The 19,766-nt window shown below is 46.1% G+C and overlaps 1 protein-coding gene across 7 annotated transcripts in view; it reads left to right on the plus strand.

Annotated features, from left to right (window-relative positions):
- DLG2 (discs large MAGUK scaffold protein 2) overlaps positions 1 to 19,766 on the plus strand; it is a 1,465,131-nt gene that overhangs the window by 239,795 nt on the left and 1,205,570 nt on the right. For 6 of the 7 annotated variants that reach the window (XM_045020521.1, XM_045020529.1, XM_045020530.1 and 3 more), the window contains one exon: positions 8,721 to 8,819. In XM_045020521.1, coding sequence (XP_044876456.1) covers positions 8,721 to 8,819 — 99 coding nt within the window. Of the gene's footprint in view, positions 1 to 6,006; positions 6,090 to 8,720; positions 8,820 to 19,766 lie in introns of those variants that run through there. The other variant, XM_045020555.1, reaches the window with a different exon arrangement.

Below are 19,766 nucleotides of genomic sequence, written 5' to 3' on the forward strand. Positions count from 1 at the left end.
TGTAAACCATCTTTTCCACTTCCTCAGTGCTTGGTCCCAAATTACTTCAGACCAATGGGTTTTGAGTACTGCAGTTATACCCCCCAATTTGTTTCTATCCCTCCTTCCCACATGTCCTCCCTCTCCTCCTTCAGGAACCACTCACAAAGAGCTCCTCTTCCAGAAGGTACTATTTCTCTTTCAGGTGGGTATCATAGAGGAGGTTCCACAGTGTCACAGAGGGACAAGTTTTTATTCTTGCTATTTCCTAATCCTGAAAGGAAGGGGGCTCTCAGACCAGTTTTAGATCTGGTCAACGAAACAAATTCTTAAAAAACATAATGCTTTGCATGGTCACCCTAGCTTCTATTGTTCCCTCCCTGAGCCCTGGAAACTGGTATGTCATCCTTGACCTAAAAGATGCCTACTTCCATATGGCAATCAATCAAGCTCACAGGAAATAACTCAGATTTCTGGTAAATCAAAATTGTTACCAGTTTACTGTACTACCATTTGGCATGGCTGCAGCGTCCAAGTTTTTTTAATGAAAGTTGTGGAGCTTATCCCTACCTGGATGACTGGCTTGTGAGGGGCCAATCCAGGGAGCAGGTGCTGTTCAGTGGGTCTCTGATCCAGTCAACCTTCAATGCTCTGGGACTGCTAGTCAACACAGAGAAATCTTTCCTTTCCCAGGTCCAGAGGCTAGAGCTGATGAGTCCAGTACTGCCCCTAATTCATGTCAGAGCTTTTCTTCCAGGCTCGAGGTTTCAGAAAATTTGACTAATTGTTGTTATAGATCTCGAAGTTCACCTGGTCACAACAACGCAAAACTGTTTGAGGTTCCTGGGGCATATGGCCTCGTGCACATATGTGGTCCAATATGCCAGACTGTGCCTCAAAATTCTACAGGGTTGGCTAGCTTCAGTTTACTCACCCAGCCATCACCCTCTAGATATGGTGGTGAGAGTACCCTCACCTTCCTAGATTGGTGGACAAGTCTGACTAATATATGTCTGGGCATTCCCTTTGCTAGCCTGCAACTGATGCTCACGTTAGTGATGGATGCTTCTGCCTTTGGCTGAGGGGGTCCCTGTCTGGGTTCTCTACAGACTCAGGGATTGTGGTCTACAGAGGACTTAGCTTTACACATCAACATCAGTGAGCTGAAGGCAATCGGATTGGCATGCCAGGTTTTTCTGCCACAGAAGGGGGAAAAAGGGGAAAGCCTGTTAATCGTCACAGACAGCACAATGGCAATGCGATATCTCAACAGGCAGGGAGGAACTCGCTCTTCTCAGCTTTGGCAAGAGGCAACTCTTTGGGAGTTTTGCATTGCCAACTCAATAGAGCTAGAAGCTTCTTGCCTACTGGGTGTCCAAAGCAAACTGTTTGAGTCACCTCAACTGGTCTCTTTCCCAGGATGTGGCCAGGATCAATTTCCAATGGTGGAGGGTCTCCCTAAGTAGACCTATTTGCAAAAAGATCCACAGAAAGTGTCAGCAGTTCTTTTACCTGTGAGGTTGCAGCCTTGGTTCCCTTACAGACATGTTCTTACTACCATAGGCCTAGTCAAAGTGTATCCTCACGTGCACAATCCTGTTTCCCCATGGGACCTAAACTTAGTGTTGTCAAGGCATATGGGTCTCCCATTTGAACTTTTGGCTACTTACTACTCTCTGCTACATCTATCAATGGAGGTGGCATTTTGTTGCCATCACCTCTGCTATAAGGATAGGAGAGCTGCTTGTGTTAGTAACTGGGCCTCCCTATACTATCTCCAAGGACAAGGTTTACCTGTGTCCTCATCTGAGGTTTGGGCAGTGGTGTCCTCATTGCATGTCAACCAGTCAGTTTACTTTATGACATTATTCATGAAACCATACTTGAGTAGGGAAGGAAAATATTTGCACACTCTGGATATCAGAAGAGCTCTGGTGTTCTACCTGGACAGAACCAAGCAGTTCCGTAAGTCCTCTCAACTGTTCATTGTGGTTGCAGACAGAATAAAAGGGCACTCTCCTCTGAGAATTTCTTCTTGGCTAGCCTCATGTATATGCATATGCTATGACCTGTCTAACATCACCCTGTCGAGCAGAGTCACAGCTCATTTCATGAGATCACATTTGGCCTCTGCAGCTTTTCTGGCACATGTTCTAATTCTGGACATTTGTAGAGAGGCAACTTAGTCCTCAGTTCACACATTTGCTTCTCACTATGCCTTCACTCGGGACGCGAGAGATGATGCTACAGTTGGAGTTTTCCTCCTGTCTTCATTCAGATAGATTCCAATCCCGCCTCCCGTTTCACAGCTTGTGAGTCACCAAGAGAGGAATGCATGTGTGCAAACACTTGAAGAAGAAAAAACTGTTACTAATCTGTTCTGTAATTGTTGTTCTTTGACATGTGTCGTACATATCCATTCCACGACCTGCCTTCCCACCCCTCTGCATAGAAGTTCTTGCAAGAAGGAACTGAGGGGACCAGGGAGTAGCTCTGCCCTTGATACCTGTATGCAGTGGCACATAGAAGCAGAGGGCACTTGAGCAGCCCAATAGGTACTGTTGAGTGAAAAAAGTTTCCAACTGCCGTGCACTTGGTGCACAGACACGAAGAGTTGAATGGCCATGTGCAACACATCTTGAAGAACAACAGTAACAGAACAGGTTAGTAATGATTTTTTCTAAATTAAGTGTTAGTGCTCAAGACTCATCGTGGATAGTTCTCTGAAAACTTCAGCTCAGTGCATAGCAGCAGTCCAAAAGGCTAACAGAATTTTAGGAACTGTTAGGAAAGGGATTGAAAATAAGACAGAAAATATTATAATGCCACTATATAAATCCATAGTGTACCCACACCTTGAATGCTGTGTCCAGTTTTGGTCGCTGCATCTCAAAAAGGTTATAGTGGAACTGGAAAAGTTTCAGAGAAGGGCAACCAGATGATCAAGGGCATGTAACAGCTTCCATGTGAGGAGAGACTAAAATGACTAGGACTGTTCATCTTAGAAAAGATATGATAGGGGGCTACTATAGAGGTCTATAAAAACATGAATGGGGTGGCAAAAGTGAATAAAGAAATGTTATTTACCGTTTCCAACAATACCAAAACCAGGGGTCACCTGATGAAATTAATAGGCGACAGGTTTGATTAAAAAAAAAAGTACCGTTTCACTGTTTCAATGCAAAATTAACTTATGAACCTATTGCTGTGGGATGTTGTGATGGCCAAAAGTATAACTGGGTTCAAAAAAGTACTAGATAAGTTCATGGAGGATAGGTCTGTGACATTGCACCCCATAATGCTTTATAGAAATACGCTTATGAGTGTAAATATGACATAACTGGAATATGTTTTATGCTAGTTATGCCACGTAACATATCTTTGCAAAGGTTATGATCTACTGAATATATTCATCCTATTTGTATGCATGGATGATTTTCATATCTCAAGTTATGAGCGTTGGCTCTATGCTTGTATTTAAAGTGTTTGCTTTAGGAAGCACATAAGACAGATTTGGTCAACATAGTGTGAAGGAGTTATTCAAGTAATTGGAAGAACTTAAATAACAGTGGACTTTGGGAGACACCAATCCACATCTGAGCTTTCCTGGGAACGTTCAAACTAACATGTAAACAATGGTGTTGGCCTGCAAAAAGCTGAATCCTTCATAGACATGTGACTTGCCCAGGTGGCTAGAGATGTTGCACAAGAGATAGGATATAAAAGGCCCTGAAAGCCCCTCCATTTTGTCTTCAGCTGGCTCAAAAGATAGTGTCTCCACCCCAGATGCCTGAAAGAAACTGGTACAAAGGACAATAACTACAGGGGTGTGAGTGATTGCTGGACCCAGACTAGGAAGAAGTCTAATCTGTCAAAGAAGCTTATTGGAACATCTCTGAGGGTGAGATTTACCTGCATTTAGTTTCCTATTGTATTAGGCTTAGACTTGCATGGTTTTGTTTTATTTTGTTATTACCTGGAACCACTTAAATCCTACTTTTTATATTTAATAAAATCACTTTTTGCTTATTAGTTAACTCAGAGCAAGTGTTGATACCTGGGGGAGCAAACAGCTGTGCATATTCTCTATCAGTGTTATAGAGGGCGAACAATTTGAGTTTGCCCTGTATAAGCTTTATACAGAGTAAAACTGATTTATTTGGGGTTTGGATCCCATTGGGAAATGGGTATCTGGGTGTTGGAGAAAAGAGCACTTCTTAAGCTGTTTTCAATTAAGCCTGCATCTTTTGGGGGACGTGGTTCAGACCTGGGTGAGAGTTTGTTGCAGTCTAGCATGTCTGGCACAGCCAGGCTGGGTATTGAAGTCCCAAGCTGCCAGGGAAAATGGGCTCAGAGGTAGTCTGAGCAGATCAGGTGGCAGTCCCAAGGGGGAGTTTCTGTGACCCAACCCGTCACAAGGTCTAGCAATGGCTATTAGCCAAGATGGTCAGTTATGCAACCCCATGCTCAGGGCGATTCTAGTGTAGTGGTTATCACGATCACCTAACACATGAAACATCCCTGGTTTGAAACCGGGTGGAAACAGGTTACTGTTCCTTGGGGGGGGGAGGGATAGCTTAGTGGTTTGAGCATTGGCCTGCTAAACCCAGGGTTGTGAGCTCAATCCCTGAGGCGGCCATTTGGGGCAAAAATCTGTCTGGGGATTGGTCCTGCTTTGAGCAGGGGGTTGGACTAGATGATCTCCTTGAGGTCCCTTCCAACCTTGATATTCTATGATCTCTGACTACTTGGTGGAATGAGGATAATCAGTGGGACACAGTAATACCAGGGTACAAAATATATCGGAAGGACAGAACAGGTCGTGCTGGTGAGGGAGTGGTACTATATTTGAAAGAAAGCATAGAATCAAATGAAGTAAAAATCTTAAATGAACCAAACTTGTCCCATAGAATCTCTATGGATAGTAATTCCATGCAAGAATATACTACCAATCATCTTATCAGAATGGTGATAGTGACTGCAAAATGCTCAGGGAGATTAGAGAGTTTATAAAAATAAAAAACACAGTAATAATGGGGGATTTCAACTATCCTCATATTGACTAGGTACATGTCACCTCAGGATGAAATGCAGACATAAAGTTTCTTGACACCATACATGACTGCTTCTTGGAGCAATCCCGGAACCCACAAGAGGAGAGAGAATTCTTGATTTAGTCCTAAGTGGAGCACATGATTGGTCCAAGAGGTGAATATAGAGAAACCATTTGGTAATAGTGACCACAATGTAATTAAAAGTAACATCCATGTGGCAGGGAAAACACCAGAGCCCAACACTGTAGCATTTAATTTCAGAAAGGGGGATTACACAAAAATGAGGAGGTTAGTTACACAGAAATTAAAATGTACAGTGCCAAAAGTGAAATCCCTGCAAGCTGCCTGGAAACTTTTTAAAGACACCATAATGCAGGTTCAACTTAAATGTATACCCCAAATTGAAAAACATAGTAAGAGACCCAGAAAAGTGCCACTGTGGCTAAACAACAAAGTAAAAGAAGCAGTGAGAGGCAAAAAAGGCATCCTTTAAAATGTGGAAGTTAACTCCTAGTGGGGGAAATAGAAAGGAGCATAAACTCTGGCAAGTGGAGTGTAAAACCAGCTCCAGGATCAGGAGCAGAGCAGGGAGGCACAGACTAAACCAGAGCAGGGAAGAGGCAGGCTAGAGCTGGAACAAGGACTGGAACCAGGAGTAAGGCAAGGGCAGCTGGGGACATGGCCCATGTTGAGCAGCTGCTGTGATGCTGCTGCAGCAAGGCTCAAGTAGCAGGCGATAGGGTCTCCTGCCCAGCGAGGAAGCCTGACCATTTGGAGGAAGCTCATGGGGCCCAGCTGAGTTTGCCTAGTGACCTGGCTGGGAGCCAGCTGTGCTCCTGACAATCACTGCCTTACCTCGCAGGGGTGTTGTGAAGATGGAAGCATTAAGGATTGTGAGGCGCTCAGACACTGTGATGATGAAGACTGTATGAGCACCTAAGACAGATAGATAGGAGTAATATTGGGTCCTAAAGGCTCATGCCGTATAGTGTTAAATAGCACTTACGCACAGGCTTACCTTAAAGCATGTCTCTAGTCCCACTGGCTTCAGTGAAGGTAAGCACGCGTTAAAGTACTTTGCTGGATGGGGCCCAGAGTGCTCTGTACATTACCGGACTAAGCGCTAAATAAACAAGTTAGCACCAGACGATAATACATTTGAACATGTGGATCTGATTTGGGCCATTTTTTTTTGGCACTGGCCCATTGTTTTCTAAATGGTCCTGGCAGTAGTTGGCCTATTTAAAATGCTGACAATTGCTTGCCTGTTGTGTTAAAATTGACTGCTCCCAGTGAATGGTCTAATCAGGACAGCTTTACATCACTCGTGATTTCTATGGCACTCAACAGCATGTGGGACAGAGCATACCACTGTTTGATTCCACCCCACTTTCCGGTTCCGTGTTCTTGAAAAGCTATTAATATTTATCTCATAAATGAAAAATCTACGGTAATGTGCTGCATGTTTCGTAGGAAAACCACAAGCACTAAACACTTTGCCTATAATCTATAAATAAATCAATTCAAAGAAAATGGTTTACAGGAGAAGTTTGGTCATAAATTAGTGAGCATGGAACCATTGGCCTTTTCCTATATCCTGGTATTGCAGATATTTTGAAAGAAGGTTTGTATTTTGTGATGGCTTTTTGTAAACATTGGAAAACTGAATGCTATGTAAACAAAACATCTCCCCCACCCCATTGTATTTAATTAAAAATATTTGCAGACATGACCTTTCACTTTCAAAAATATGTAACTTAGAGAATTTTGTGCAGTAATTAAGAACTGAGACAATTGTGGATAGTGTGGTTCGCAACCAGGGGTCTTGGGGCCCCTGGCGGGCCGCAAGCAGGTTTCAGGGGGTCTGCCAAGCAGGGCCAGTATTAGACTTGCTGGACCCCAGGGCAGAAAGCCGAAGCCCTGCCGCATGGGCCTGAAGCCTGGGGGCCTGAGCCCGGCCACCCAGGGCTGAAACTGAAGCCTGAACAACTTCGCTTTGCATGGTCTCCTGTAGTGTGGTATCCTGGGCAATTGCCATGCTTGCTACCTCATAACGGTGGCCTTGACTTTTATACGCAGAAAAACAGCTGTTATGGCACAAGTGGGCCATGGAGTTTTTATAGCATGTTGGGGGAGGCTTCAGAAAGAGAAAGGTTGAGAACCCCTGGTTTACACTACACAGTTACTGGGCCCATTTCTGCGGTTGCTCCGAGTGAAATCTAGACCGCAAGTAAAGTCAGTGGGAGTTTTGGTATTCATCCAGGATTTAGGGTTGCCAGGCATCCAGTTTTCTACAGGAACACCCAGTTGAAAAGGGACCCTGGCAGCTCCAGTCAGCACAGCCGACCGGGCCGTTAAATGTCTGGTTGGTGCAGGGTTGGCAGGCTCCCTACCTGCAGGGGCGGCTCCAGGCACCAGCACGCCAAGCGTGTGCCTGGGGCGGCAAGCCATGGGGGGCGCTCTGCCGGTTGCTGCGAGGGTGGCAGGCAGGTTGCCGTCGGCGGCATGCCTGCAGAGGGTCCACTGGTCCCGCAGCTTCGGCGGACCTTCCGCAGGCGTGCCACCGAATCCGTGGGACCAAGAACCTCCCGCAGGCAAGCCGCTGAAGGCAGCCTGCCTGCCGTGCTTGGGGCGGCAAAATACTTAGAGCTGCCCCTGCCTACCTGGCTCCATGTGGTTCCCCGGAAGCAGAGACATGTTGCTCGGCTCCTAGGCAGGGGGATGGCTGGGGGGCTCTACGCATTGCCCCACCCCAAGTGCTGGCTCTGCGGCTCCCATTGGCGCAGAGCCACCTGGCCGCCCCTGTGCCTAGGAGCCAAGGGACATGTCGCCGCTTCTGGGGAGCCACCCGAAGTAAGTGCCACTCGGCGCCCGCACCACTTCCTGCGCCCTGACTCCCTGCCTCTCCCACACCAAAACTCCCTCCTGCACCCCTGACCACCTGCCCCAGCCCTGAGCCCCCCTCTTGCAGTCAAACTCCCTCCTGGAGCCCGCACCACGTATCCCCCTCGCACCCCAGCCCTGAGTCCCCTTCTGAACCCAAACTCTCTCCTGGAGCCCACACCCTGAACCCCCTCCCACACCTCAACCCCCTGCCCCAGCTCGGAGCTCCCTCCCGCACTCCAAACCCCTCAGCCCAGAGCCCCCTCCTGCACCCCAAACCCCTTATCCCCAGCCCCACTGCAGAGCCCGCACCCCCAGCCAGGGCCCTTACCCCCTCCCGCACCCCAACCTTCTGCCCCAGCCTGGTGAAAATGAGCAAGTGAGGGAGCGAGCGACAGAGGGGCATGTGTGGAGTGAGCAGAGGGCAGGGCCTTGGGGAAGGGGTGGGGCCAAGGTGTTCAGTTTTGTGCAGTTAGGAAGTTGGCAGCCCTACCAAGATTTCACCCTCCATGTTTATGGCCTGATCTTGTGAGATGCTGAGCACCCTCAACTCCCTTTGAAGTCAGTGAGAGTTGAGGTCACTCAGCACTTTTCAGGATTAGATCATAGGCTTCAGTGGGAAAGGCTGCAGAATCAGCCGCAGAAAATGACAAATGGCAAGAAATTGAGGGCCAAATCTGGTTCATGAGCTCCAAGTGTGGATTAGAGGCACGATTGCACTCCTGTATGTCTGGACTCATGCTTCCAATTAAAAGTAGTATTAGTCTGTGAATATCATTTGCTTTATTTGAATTTTTTTTCTAGTCTGTGGTTTCCGATGGGTCAGATGGATCCGTATTATGTGATGAACACAATAAGGAGAATCAGTCTTTTGAAAATCATTCTGTAGACACGACGACAAAGGTAAGAGCTGTGGTTATTTTTATTGCGTGATGAAATATATTGGTGACCTTCGTATACCGTTTCTTTGGAGATGAAATGTATAGAGATGAATTGTGTAAAGTATAAATTTATAGAGATGAAATGTATAGAGTAGATTGAGTTTTCAGTTCCTGTAATAATCTCTTGCTTTTAATGAATTTAGATTGTTGGGAAGGTTCAGATCAGGTTTATAACAGCAATTTATTGATACGTTGCTAGTTCTATGGATTTAATACCATTCCATACAGGATTTTAGGTCTGTATCATGGGCATAAATGCCACTGATGTTAGGGAGCAGTTGAAGCCTCAGAGCTTTTGTGTTGATCTCGTGATACTTTTATTTTTAAAGTTTAAGCAATGTTCATTGTGCAGGATATTCCTTTTTCCTTAGTTAGATTTATTTAAGGCTTCTCGGTGTAAACCGTAACCTAGTTTCTTGGTAGCTAAATAAAAAGTTGGTAAGGCAGAATGTGAATATGTCAGCAGATGAGATGATTTTTGTATTGACAAACTAATGATAGTTCTAGTAGTATAAGTGTACACTGAGTGGTAAATGAAGCAGCATGACTACAAGGTTACAGTCTAGGGATTTTTGTTACAGTACTACTTATAATAGTCACACTGTTTGCAATGATGGAGTTAAGGATGTTTGCGTGTTTCTGTTATAACATCTATGGCATTTTCATATACTCACAGCTTGGCTGTAATAGTTCTTTCTGGGCTCAATATTACCATGGAAGGTTTCAGCGCTGAAGTCATTTGTTTTTTTTCCAAGTTAAATAAAAAGATTTGGACTTTTAATAGCAACAAGTTGAAAATAGGAAAAGAAAATAGAAGTTAACTGGGTTGGGATAATTAGTTGACCTCTAAAGAGCTTTGTTTCTTTAACACTGAAGACTTGCTGGTTATTTATTACCTCTTGTCTGAGACCTTCTCACTGGCTATGTGTAAACTTCTATATTGGCTTTGTCACTCGTTAACTCCTTAAAATCCATAAATGTAATGATCCAGCATATCTTTCTGATTTTCTCTTGCCACTGTATTTCCACCTGATCTGCAGTCCTTACTCCTGCTGAGTGATATGTAAGTTCTAAGGTAATGGTAATAATTGGAGATATACCAATCTCCTAGAACTGGAAGGGACCTCGAAAGGTCATTGAGTCCAGCCCCCTGCCTTCACTAGCAGGACCAATTTTTGCCCCAGATCCGTAAGTGGCCTCCTCAAGGATTGAACTCATAACCCTGGGTTTAGCAGGCCAATGCTCAAACCACTGAGCTATCCCTCCCGCCCAACCTACTTGGTGTGGTTAAGATTTGCAGAATTGTGTCCTGAGATCTGCTGATTATTAGCCTGGTTCTGGGAGGTGGCTGAACACCCTTAATTCTCATTGTAGTCAATGGGAAATGAGGGCATTCAGCAACTTGCAGGATCAGGACCTGTATACAGTATACCTGTGTACTGTGTCCCTAGTATCAAGCTGAAATAATCATATAGCCCATTGATCTCAGTGGGCATTAAAAATGCTCAGACCCTCATAGAATTTGATCCATTATGTTTATGGCTGAAGTTCCAGGACTGGAAATTACCAATTACCAATTAAGCAGCAGACATGGCCCAAATAGTTTTCTTGATGTCACAGGGCATGGCATAAGATGTGACGTTCCACATTTAGTAATTGGGGAACGCAGCATCAATTGTGCTAACTCTGTGTCCATGGTCAGAAAATGTCATTCCCAATGTCAACATCCAAAGGAAGAGTGCTACATCACACACCTCTTCACTTAAAGTCCCTGGTAAAGTATCATGACCTTCTTGACCCCAGCAAGAGGCTTTCTGCCCTACTCACAAATAAAAATCTGCATAGAAATAATGATTACATTGACCTTGTCTTCACGGCTAAAAAAAAAAGTGTATAACTAACATGCATGAGCTATTACTGAGGTACAATGAAGATCAGGCACTTTAGTTTCACCGTGAGGTAAAAAGCCCTATACCACTATCAGGGGTTGACCTTGGGGAGTTTACCTTGTAAAACTAAAGTACCTGGTTTCCACTGTGTTTTTATCTGGTGATAACTCATGCATGTTAGTTACCCTGAGATGAAGATCCCAAGTACACTGAACACACTAGGTTAGAATTCCATCATCCTGGCCAGCATTCCCAAACAATGAAGTTCCTGAAACTGGGATTTTTCCACCATGGCAGAAGTTTTATTTTAATTTCTGACATTTGCTAGTTGTGTCACTTTATGTGAAAGAGGCATTTTGTCTAATCTCTTTTTTAAGTGACTGTGCTTTAATGTCAATAGTGCACTGCTATGACAGTGACATGCAGCTACACTGCTACCCTGATATAACGCTGTCCTCAGGAACCAAAAAATCTTACTGCGTTATAGGTGAAACCGCGTTATATCGAACTTGCTTTGATCTGTCGGAGTGCGCAGGCCCGCCCCCTGTAGCGCTGCTTTACCGCATTATATCTGAATTCGTGTTATATCGGGTCACGTTATATCGGGGTAGAGGTGTACATAGGGCTGGCTCTGTATTTAAACATACGTATAGCGCTTTTCAGATGCTGATGATTGATTGGATGTTAATTTCACTAGTCAGAGTGGCTGGGAATTAAAATGAAATCTTGATAGCACTGTGTAACTTGAAAGCTGAGAGCCACTTTAGGAAGCATTACCCTTGTGCTTTTACTGCTGGGCGTGCCACCCACGTAACCTAGTGTTGCATATTTAACTGAAGCACTTCTGTTTCATTCTGAATAAGAGATTTGTGGGTGTTGAGATAAAACAGTTATGTCATTGTATGAAAAATAATAAAGTAAAACATTAAACAGGAGTTGTGAATTATAAAGGCATGGTGCTTTTTAAAGGCTTGATTATCTGTGATCCTGGCAGGGCTATTGGGATAGCACAAAGAGCCTTCCTCATCCTGTGCTCCACACCAAAGGCTAGGAGTGTACCTCACTCTCTCCATATAGGCCTGAAAAACTGGCTGGGTATGCAGGGAGAAGCAACCAAATGCCACAATCGTGCCCTAAATTTATAGTCCTCAAAAGTGTACGTTGTGCATTAGAAAATGGATATTTGACTTGCTTCATGTGTAGGTGCTTGGGCTGTGAAGTACTTGGATAGACTAGTGCAAAATGGAAGCCCCAGTGGGCATTCCGAGTAACTGACTGTGTGTGGGGATCTTCAGAGGGGCTGGAAGGGAAGGAGTCCTCCCCAATAGGTCGTGGAGCGGAAGAGGAGCCACACTGCAGCTCTAGAGCTACAGTAAACCTTGCAGATCCTGCCCCTCCATGCTGAGGTGCACAGTTCTGTACAATTGTGCTTACCTGTGAGCTGTGGTGCAATGAGACCACCAGGCCCTGAAGGGGTTAATGTGGACCTTAGAAGTCAATTGTGTCACCTGGATAGAGAGCGAGGCTTAACTGAACATGAAGCCCAGCTGGGCAGGAGCAGGCTGGTTATTCTGAAGAGAGGAAGTTTGTAGCAGAAGGGGGCTGCAGGGAGAGAATCTGCAGTCACTTTCTTTGAGTTCTGTGTTGTAATTGAAATTGATATATTTGAAAATGTAGAAAAACATCCAAAAATATTTAATACATTTCATTTGGTATTCTATTGTTTAACAGTGCGATTAATCACGATTAATTTTTTTGAGTTAATCGTGTGAGTTAACTGCGATTAATTGACAGCCTTACCACAGGAACAACTAAAATAGTCTCTTTTCTCCCTAGGTGGCTGCTTCATAGCTAAATTTTGTCAGGTGTTTCTATAGTGTAATTCAGTCATGATCATATTTATCATTAACATGAAAATTGAAGAGGTGGAGAACATACAGGAGGATAGAACCACATTGCAAAATGATCTACAGAAAATGGAGTAGTGGGGGGTGCTGGCAATGTAGGGAGAACTGGTGCTAATAAATGTAAAATCAAACATTCAAAGAGAAGAAATAAACAGCAAAGATCTACCTTTGGAAGGACATAATGAAGCACCTGAATCCACAGTGCTAAAATAAGTGTGCTTTCATCTTGTCTCTTAAATATTGTTTCCCAGTATTGCTTGTATGCTTAATGCATCTGAACAGGATAGTTGCTGGAGGGCACTTTTGGAATAGGGATTGAGAGGTTGCATGGAGAGGTGGGTTGTGATTTACAGCTTGAAAAAAATTTTTAGAACCACTGAATCAGTCAGCTTCCCTACCAATGCAGCACTGGCTTTATCTAACTTACTGTTGATGCATGTGGAACAAATGGTGACCTCATACATACAGATACAGTGGTCTTCTGGGAGGATCAAACAGGGACCTTCAGCCCCAGAAGCACAAGTCTATTCTACTGTAAGCTAAAGGAGGATGACGGAGGCATGAGCACACACTAAGGCCTGGTCCACACTAGGACTTTAATTCGAATTTAGCAGCGTTAATTTGAATTAACCGTGCACCCGTCCACACCAGGAAGCCATTTAATTCGACATAGAGGGCTCTTTAGTTCGAATTCTGTACTCCTCCCCGACGAGGGGAGTAGCGCTAAATTCGACATGGCCATGTTGAATTAGGCTAGGTGTGGACGGAAATCAACCTTAGTAGCTCCGGGAGCTATCCCACACTGCACCACTCTGTTGACGCTCTGGACAGCAGTCCGAGCTTGGATGTTCTGATCAGCCATACAGGAAAAACCCCGGGAAAATTTGAATTCCTTTTCCTGTCTGGCCAGTTTGAATCTCATTTCCTGGTTGGACATCGGGGCGAGCTCAGCAGCACCGGCAACGATGCAGAGCTCTCCAGCAGAGGAGTCCAGGCAATCTCTGAATAGAAAGAGGGCCCCAGGATAGACTGACCGGGAAGTCTTGGATCTGCTCGGTGTGTGGGGCGAGGAGTCTGTGCTTTAGGAGCTGCGCTTCAAAAAACGGAATGCAAAGACCTACAAGAAGGTCTCCAAAGCCATGACAGACAGAGGATCCAGCTGGGATGCAACGCAGTGCCGCCTGAAAATCAAGGACCTGAGACAAGGCTACCAGAAGACCAAAGCGGCAAATGGACGCTCCGGAGCCTGCCACCACTGCCCCACCAGTGACCGTGGATTCTGACGATGGGATAGTGTCGACGGCCAGTTCCTCGGCGATGTTCGCGGACGGGGAAGATGAGGAAGGGTTTGTGGAGGACGAGGCAGGCAACAGCGCTTACAACGCTGGTTTCCCCGACAGCCAGGATCTCTTCATCACCCTCACGGAGAGCCCCTACCAACCCTCCCCAGCCGTTAACCTGGACCCTGAATCAGGGGAAGGATCAGTCGGTAAGTGCTTAAAACATGTAAACTTTTATTATTAATGGAACAGGAATCTGAACTATGTGAAAAGGAGGTCTATATATATGGGGATAGAACAGAAATCCTCCTGGGAGATCTCCACGAAGCTCTCCTGGAGGTAATCGAAAAGCCTCCGCAGGAGGTTCCTGGGGAGAGCTGCCTTATTGGGTGCTCCGTGGTAGCACACTTTTCCGCGCCAGGCTTTCATGAGGTACTCAGGGAGCATTGCCTCCCCGAGCACGGCTGCATAGGGCCCTGGTTTGTGCTGGCTTTCACGCAGCATGGGCTCTCTATCTCCTTCAGTGACCGTCCTCAGGGTGATCTCGCTCGGAGACTCCTGCATCTAATTAGGGGAATTACTGTAATGTTACGCCTGGTGCAAAGTATTTTTAAAAAATCTCCGGACAGACGGCGTAGCAGAGACTCAGCACGCTGCTGCGTGACAAGCGTAACGGAAAGCCAAAGAATCAAATGGACGCTCATGGAGGGAGGAGGGACTGAGGACGCAAGGTATCCCACAGTTCCTGCAGTCTCCGAAAAGCATTTGCATTCTTGGCTGATCTCCCAATACCTGTACGGTCAAACACATTGTCCGCGGCGGTTCAGGGCATAGCTCGTCAATGTACCCCCCACCCCCAGAAGGAAAAGGAAAAAGAACCGTCTCTTGACTCTTTTAAATGTCACCCTATATGTACTGAATGCTGCTGGTAGACACGATGCTGCGGCACTGTACTGTAGCATCCTCTCCCCCCCCGCCTCATGGGTGGCTGATGGTGCAGTAAGACTGATATCCGTCGTCATCATCATCATCAGCCTTGCTGTAGATGGTGTAGTGCAATACAACTGGTACCCGTCCTCGTCATCAGCCCATAAGTAGACGGCCTGCTAACCGTCTTCATCATAGCAACAGGGGGCTGAGCGCCATCAGCCCCCGCCCTTCATGTGTAAAGAAAAGATTCTGTACTGCCTGGACTGTCATAGCAGCAGGATGCTGTTTTCCTCTCCCCCACACTGCTTAATGTCCTGTCTGGACAATCATAGCAGCTGGAGGCTGCCTTCCCCTCATTTCATTTCAGTAACAAGTCACTGTTTCTTATTCCTGCATTCTTTATTACTTCAGCACACAAATCAGGGGACACTGCAACGGTAGCCCGGGAAGGCTGGGGGAGGAGGGAAGCAACAGGTGGGGTTGTTGCAGGAGCACCCCCTGTGAATGCCATGCAGCTCATCATTCCTGCATAATCTGACACAGAGCGGCTGTGCTCTCTGGTTCTCTGAAACACTGGATCTCTACTACACTAGCCCCATATTCTATGCAGGAATTATTCTATTTTTAGATACCATAAAGGAGGGATTGACTCGGGGAGTCATTCCCAGTTTTGTCTTTTGCGCCCCCGGCTGATCTCGGCCAGGGGCACCTATGACAGCAGCAGAAGGTATAATGCAATAAGGCTGGTAACCATCATCACCTTGCCAATTTACAATGGAATGGTAGATGGTACAGAACGGCTGATAACCATCTCTGCTGTCATGCAAAAGCAAATGAATGCTGCTGTGTAGCGCTGCTGAATCGCCTCTGTCCGCGGCATCTAGTACACATACGGTGACAGTGACAAAAGGCAAAACAGGCTCCATGGTTGCCACGCTATGGCGTCTGCCAGGGTAATCCAGGGAAAACGGGCTCGAAATGATTGTCTGGCGTTGCTTTCCGGAGGAAGGAATGAGTGACTACATGTACCTAGAACCACCCGCGACAATGAAATTTGCACCATCAGGCACTGGGATCTCAACCCGGAATTCCAAGGGTCGGGGGACACTGCGATGGGGTGGAACAGGGGCAGAGTTTATGCTTTCCGGATTGCGTGCAGCAGGAGTGCGCACAAGATAGGTGCTGTGCATGCTCTTGTTCACAGACACAGACTAGACTGTGTTCATTGTTCGCAAAAATGTATCTTTGCAAGGAATTCACTCCCTTTTTCCCATCACACAGCTTCGACTGTCTCCAGACCTGCCACAGCATCTCCCTCACAGAGGCTATCCCACAGTTCCCGCAGTCCCCGCTGCCCATTGGAATGCTGGGTAGAGCCCCCAATGCCTGCTGGGGGAAAAAATGTGTCGAGGGTGGTTTTGGGTAACTGTCATCATTGAACCGTCAGTCACGCCCTCCCTCCCTCCCTCCCCGAAAGCACCTGCGGGCAATCTGTTCGTGCACTTTTCTGCTCAGTGACAGCGCGGGCGCCACAGCACTGCGAGCACGGAGCCCGCTGCAGTTATGGCCGTTGTCACCTCCTCGCACCTTATCGTCCACCTCTTCCACAGTCAGCTGCTGAGAAATCGGGCTACTTTTCAATGGTGCTGCAAGCACTGGTGGACCATAGGGGACGTTTTACCAACATCAACGTCGGGTGGCCAGGCAAGGTTCATGACACGCGTGTTTTCAGGAACTGTGGTCTGTTTAGACACCTGCAGGAAGGTAGTTTCTTCCCGGACCACAAAATAACTGTTGGGGATGTGCAGATGCCTATAGTGATCCTCGGGGACCCAGCCTACCCGCTAATGCCCTGGCTCATGAAGCCCTATACAGGCGCCTTGGACAGCGACAAGGAACTCTTCAAGTACCAGCGAGCAGCGAGCAGCGTGACCTGTGACTGTTCAGTTTCTTTACAGAGAAGCTGAACCTGCCCCTGTTTCTTTACCCAGTTACTGTTGACTATCCTCTGCAGTTACATACCCCATTCACCCCGTTTCCCCCACTTCCAACACACGTGTAAAAATAAAATACATGTTCCATTGTTACTTAACAAAGGTTTCTTTATTAATGACTTTGCATTAAAGGGTTGAAACTGGGACGCAGACTGTGCTGGGTAGGGTGTGCGGTGATGTAAAGACCGCCTCTGAACTCAAGGAATGACAGGCTCCTGCTCCTAGAGCGGTCCGCAGTGCTGGACTGATTGTTTCAACAGAGCCTGCCATCCCTCCTTTTTGGGATTCTGTTTGCGGGGGCTATGTGACCTTGTGGCGGAGGAGGACGGATACAGATTCCTCTGCTGCGTGACTCAGTGGTCCAGGACAAGGACCGCTGCATAAGATCTGTAACCGCCCTCCCCCGCTACAAAGTCACATCCCCCCCACCCACACAGAACTGGAAACCACCTCCCATACCGACCAGGGTGCTACTGACTGCACTGTGTGTGTGACCTGCTGCTGATCCTGCCCCCGTGTCTGTACCCTGGTAAAGGTGACTGTCCTGTCCAATTACCAACCCCCTTCTCCCCCTTCAAACACAGTCTCCTCTAAAAGAACATGACAGAAACAGTAATTAACAGAAAAGTATTTTTTATTATCAACTAGCCAGTTAGGGGATGAAAATGGGACGGGGGCTTGGGTGAGGCGGGAAGGAAAGGACTTCTCAAAATTTAGGGTATGAGAGCTTTTGGGTACTTGAGCACTCTGCTGGGGTGCAGTGACAGTTTTAACGCCCCCTGGCACCCCTCCTTCTGGTTATTTTGGATGAGGGGGGTATGGGACTTTGTGGCGGGGGAGGGCGGTTGCAGATACACTGCAGGGGGGCTCTGTCCTCCTGCCTGAGGTCCTGCAGAACATGCACAAGGCGCAGGAGCATGTCCGTTTGCTCCCTCATTAGTCCAAGCAGCGTTTGAGTCGCCTGCTTGTCTTCCTCACGACACCTCTCCTCCCGTTCGCTGTGTGAGTGCTGGTACAGAGAGAGGGTCTCCCTCCACTGGCTCTGCTGGTCCGCCTCGTCTCGGGAGCAGCACATAAGTTCAGCGAACATCTCGTCCCGTGTCTTTTTCTTTCGCCGCCTAATCTTTGCCAGCCTCTGTGAGGGAGATGCTGTGGGATAGCTGAGGGATAGCTTCCCACAGTGCACCGCTTCCAAAGTCGACGCTGGCCCTGTTAGTGTGGAATCACAAAGTCGAATTACTGTCCTTAGTGTGGATACACAAATTCAACTTCATAAGGTTGATTCCACAAATTCGAATTAAGTTGAATCGAACTACTCTTTTAGTGTAGACATACCCTAAGCTTGTGTATTGTACAAGCAAAGCCCACACTTTTGCATGCACACAGTGGTTAATTTTACACATGGAGACGATGGTTTGTATCCAGGATTTGCACAAATTGGAGCATAGATGAAATCTGTGGATCACTTTACTCATGTAAGTAGTCTTACTGAGTTCCATTGCTCCGCTTTTCATGTAATACTCTGTAAATAGGATCATGAGCCCAATGGGACTACTCACAGGAATAGAGTTGTTCACATGTGTGTTTGCAGATCAGGCCGTTAGAGAGATGTTTGGAAATGTATCCTGGTAATCAGTTTTTGACTATAGAGTGAATTTTTAGAGCCAAGTCATTAAGTAATTTTAAAAAATGGAAGCAATTCACACAATGTTCCTGTAATAGATCGAATGCAACAGATAGAGGAGCACAAAGGAAATCAAATGAAGGTGTTGTAAATGTGGGTGTCGGATCCCTCCCTGTTTTAGAGTTGTTTGGATTCCCATTTACCCTGCCCTGCCCAGATTACAAACAGGGCTTTGGTGAGACCATATAATGAGTTAATTGGCCCTTCAGTGGTACGGGGGCCAGGTGAAGCAAGAAATGTTCAGTGATTCTTTTAGCCATTTTTTTAATAAAACTGTTGACTAATGGAATAAACCACAGTGTGGACTAAATGGACAGGCTCCAATGTGTCACCTACAAAAATCCAGTTTTCTGCACAAACAGTGAAGTTGTTCAGAAGACATTAAAGTGTCTTAAGTCCTAAAAACTCCGGAGAGTCTCCTTTTAAGATTTTGTATCCTGTAAAACTTTAATAGTTTGTGGGTTTTTTTTCTTTTGGTTGCTGTCTGATTCTGACCACATGTCTGATTCACTATGGATTTTTTAAAAACTTTGGTAGCAGTGACCTCATTTTGGCAAAATAATTGTGTGTCATTTCCTGAACTTCTTGCTTCTTTAGCAATCATGAGTATATTATGGTTATAACCTTGATAATTTGTGGAAGGGAGATGACTCTTATACGTTCCTTTTTTTTTTTCTTGAAAGTTTTTTTTTTTTTTTTAATTGAAAACATACTTTAGCTGAGTGAGAACGAGAGATTCTCAGCATAGCACCCATGGGAAAAGTGTGCTGTCCGATAGATTGAAAAGGTGAATTGTAATGTATGGGTGTCTAGACATTTCCTCTTGTTGCTGTCAACGGTCCAGTTGGCTGTATTTTTTTTTCCAGTGAATAGGAGGCATTGATTTTTCCTCTCTCTTCAGCCAGAGCTTTCATTTTACATATCTTTCCCCTTCTCTTGCTCTGTCTCTCTCTATAAGAGAGGGAAGACTTTAAGAGCTGACAGAGAGCTTTCTTACTCAGCATGATTCATGTCAGACACCTCAAAGGCAAGCTCTACACCAGCATCGCTGCAAGAAAGGTAGGGGCTTTGTGGCTACCCTGTTTTCTATGGGAGATTGCAGGACTGTTAGCAACTCAGAGAGGACATGAAATGAGCAGATTAAGCCTCTGATGCTGACAAGGATCCACAGAAAGTTTGGGAAAGAATTTACGAAGTTTTAAAACTGTCCTTTGGGGGTGTTCTT

This window comes from Mauremys mutica, chromosome 1 (genome assembly GCF_020497125.1).
Source record: "Mauremys mutica isolate MM-2020 ecotype Southern chromosome 1, ASM2049712v1, whole genome shotgun sequence".
Classification (NCBI taxonomy): Eukaryota; Metazoa; Chordata; order Testudines; family Geoemydidae; genus Mauremys; species Mauremys mutica.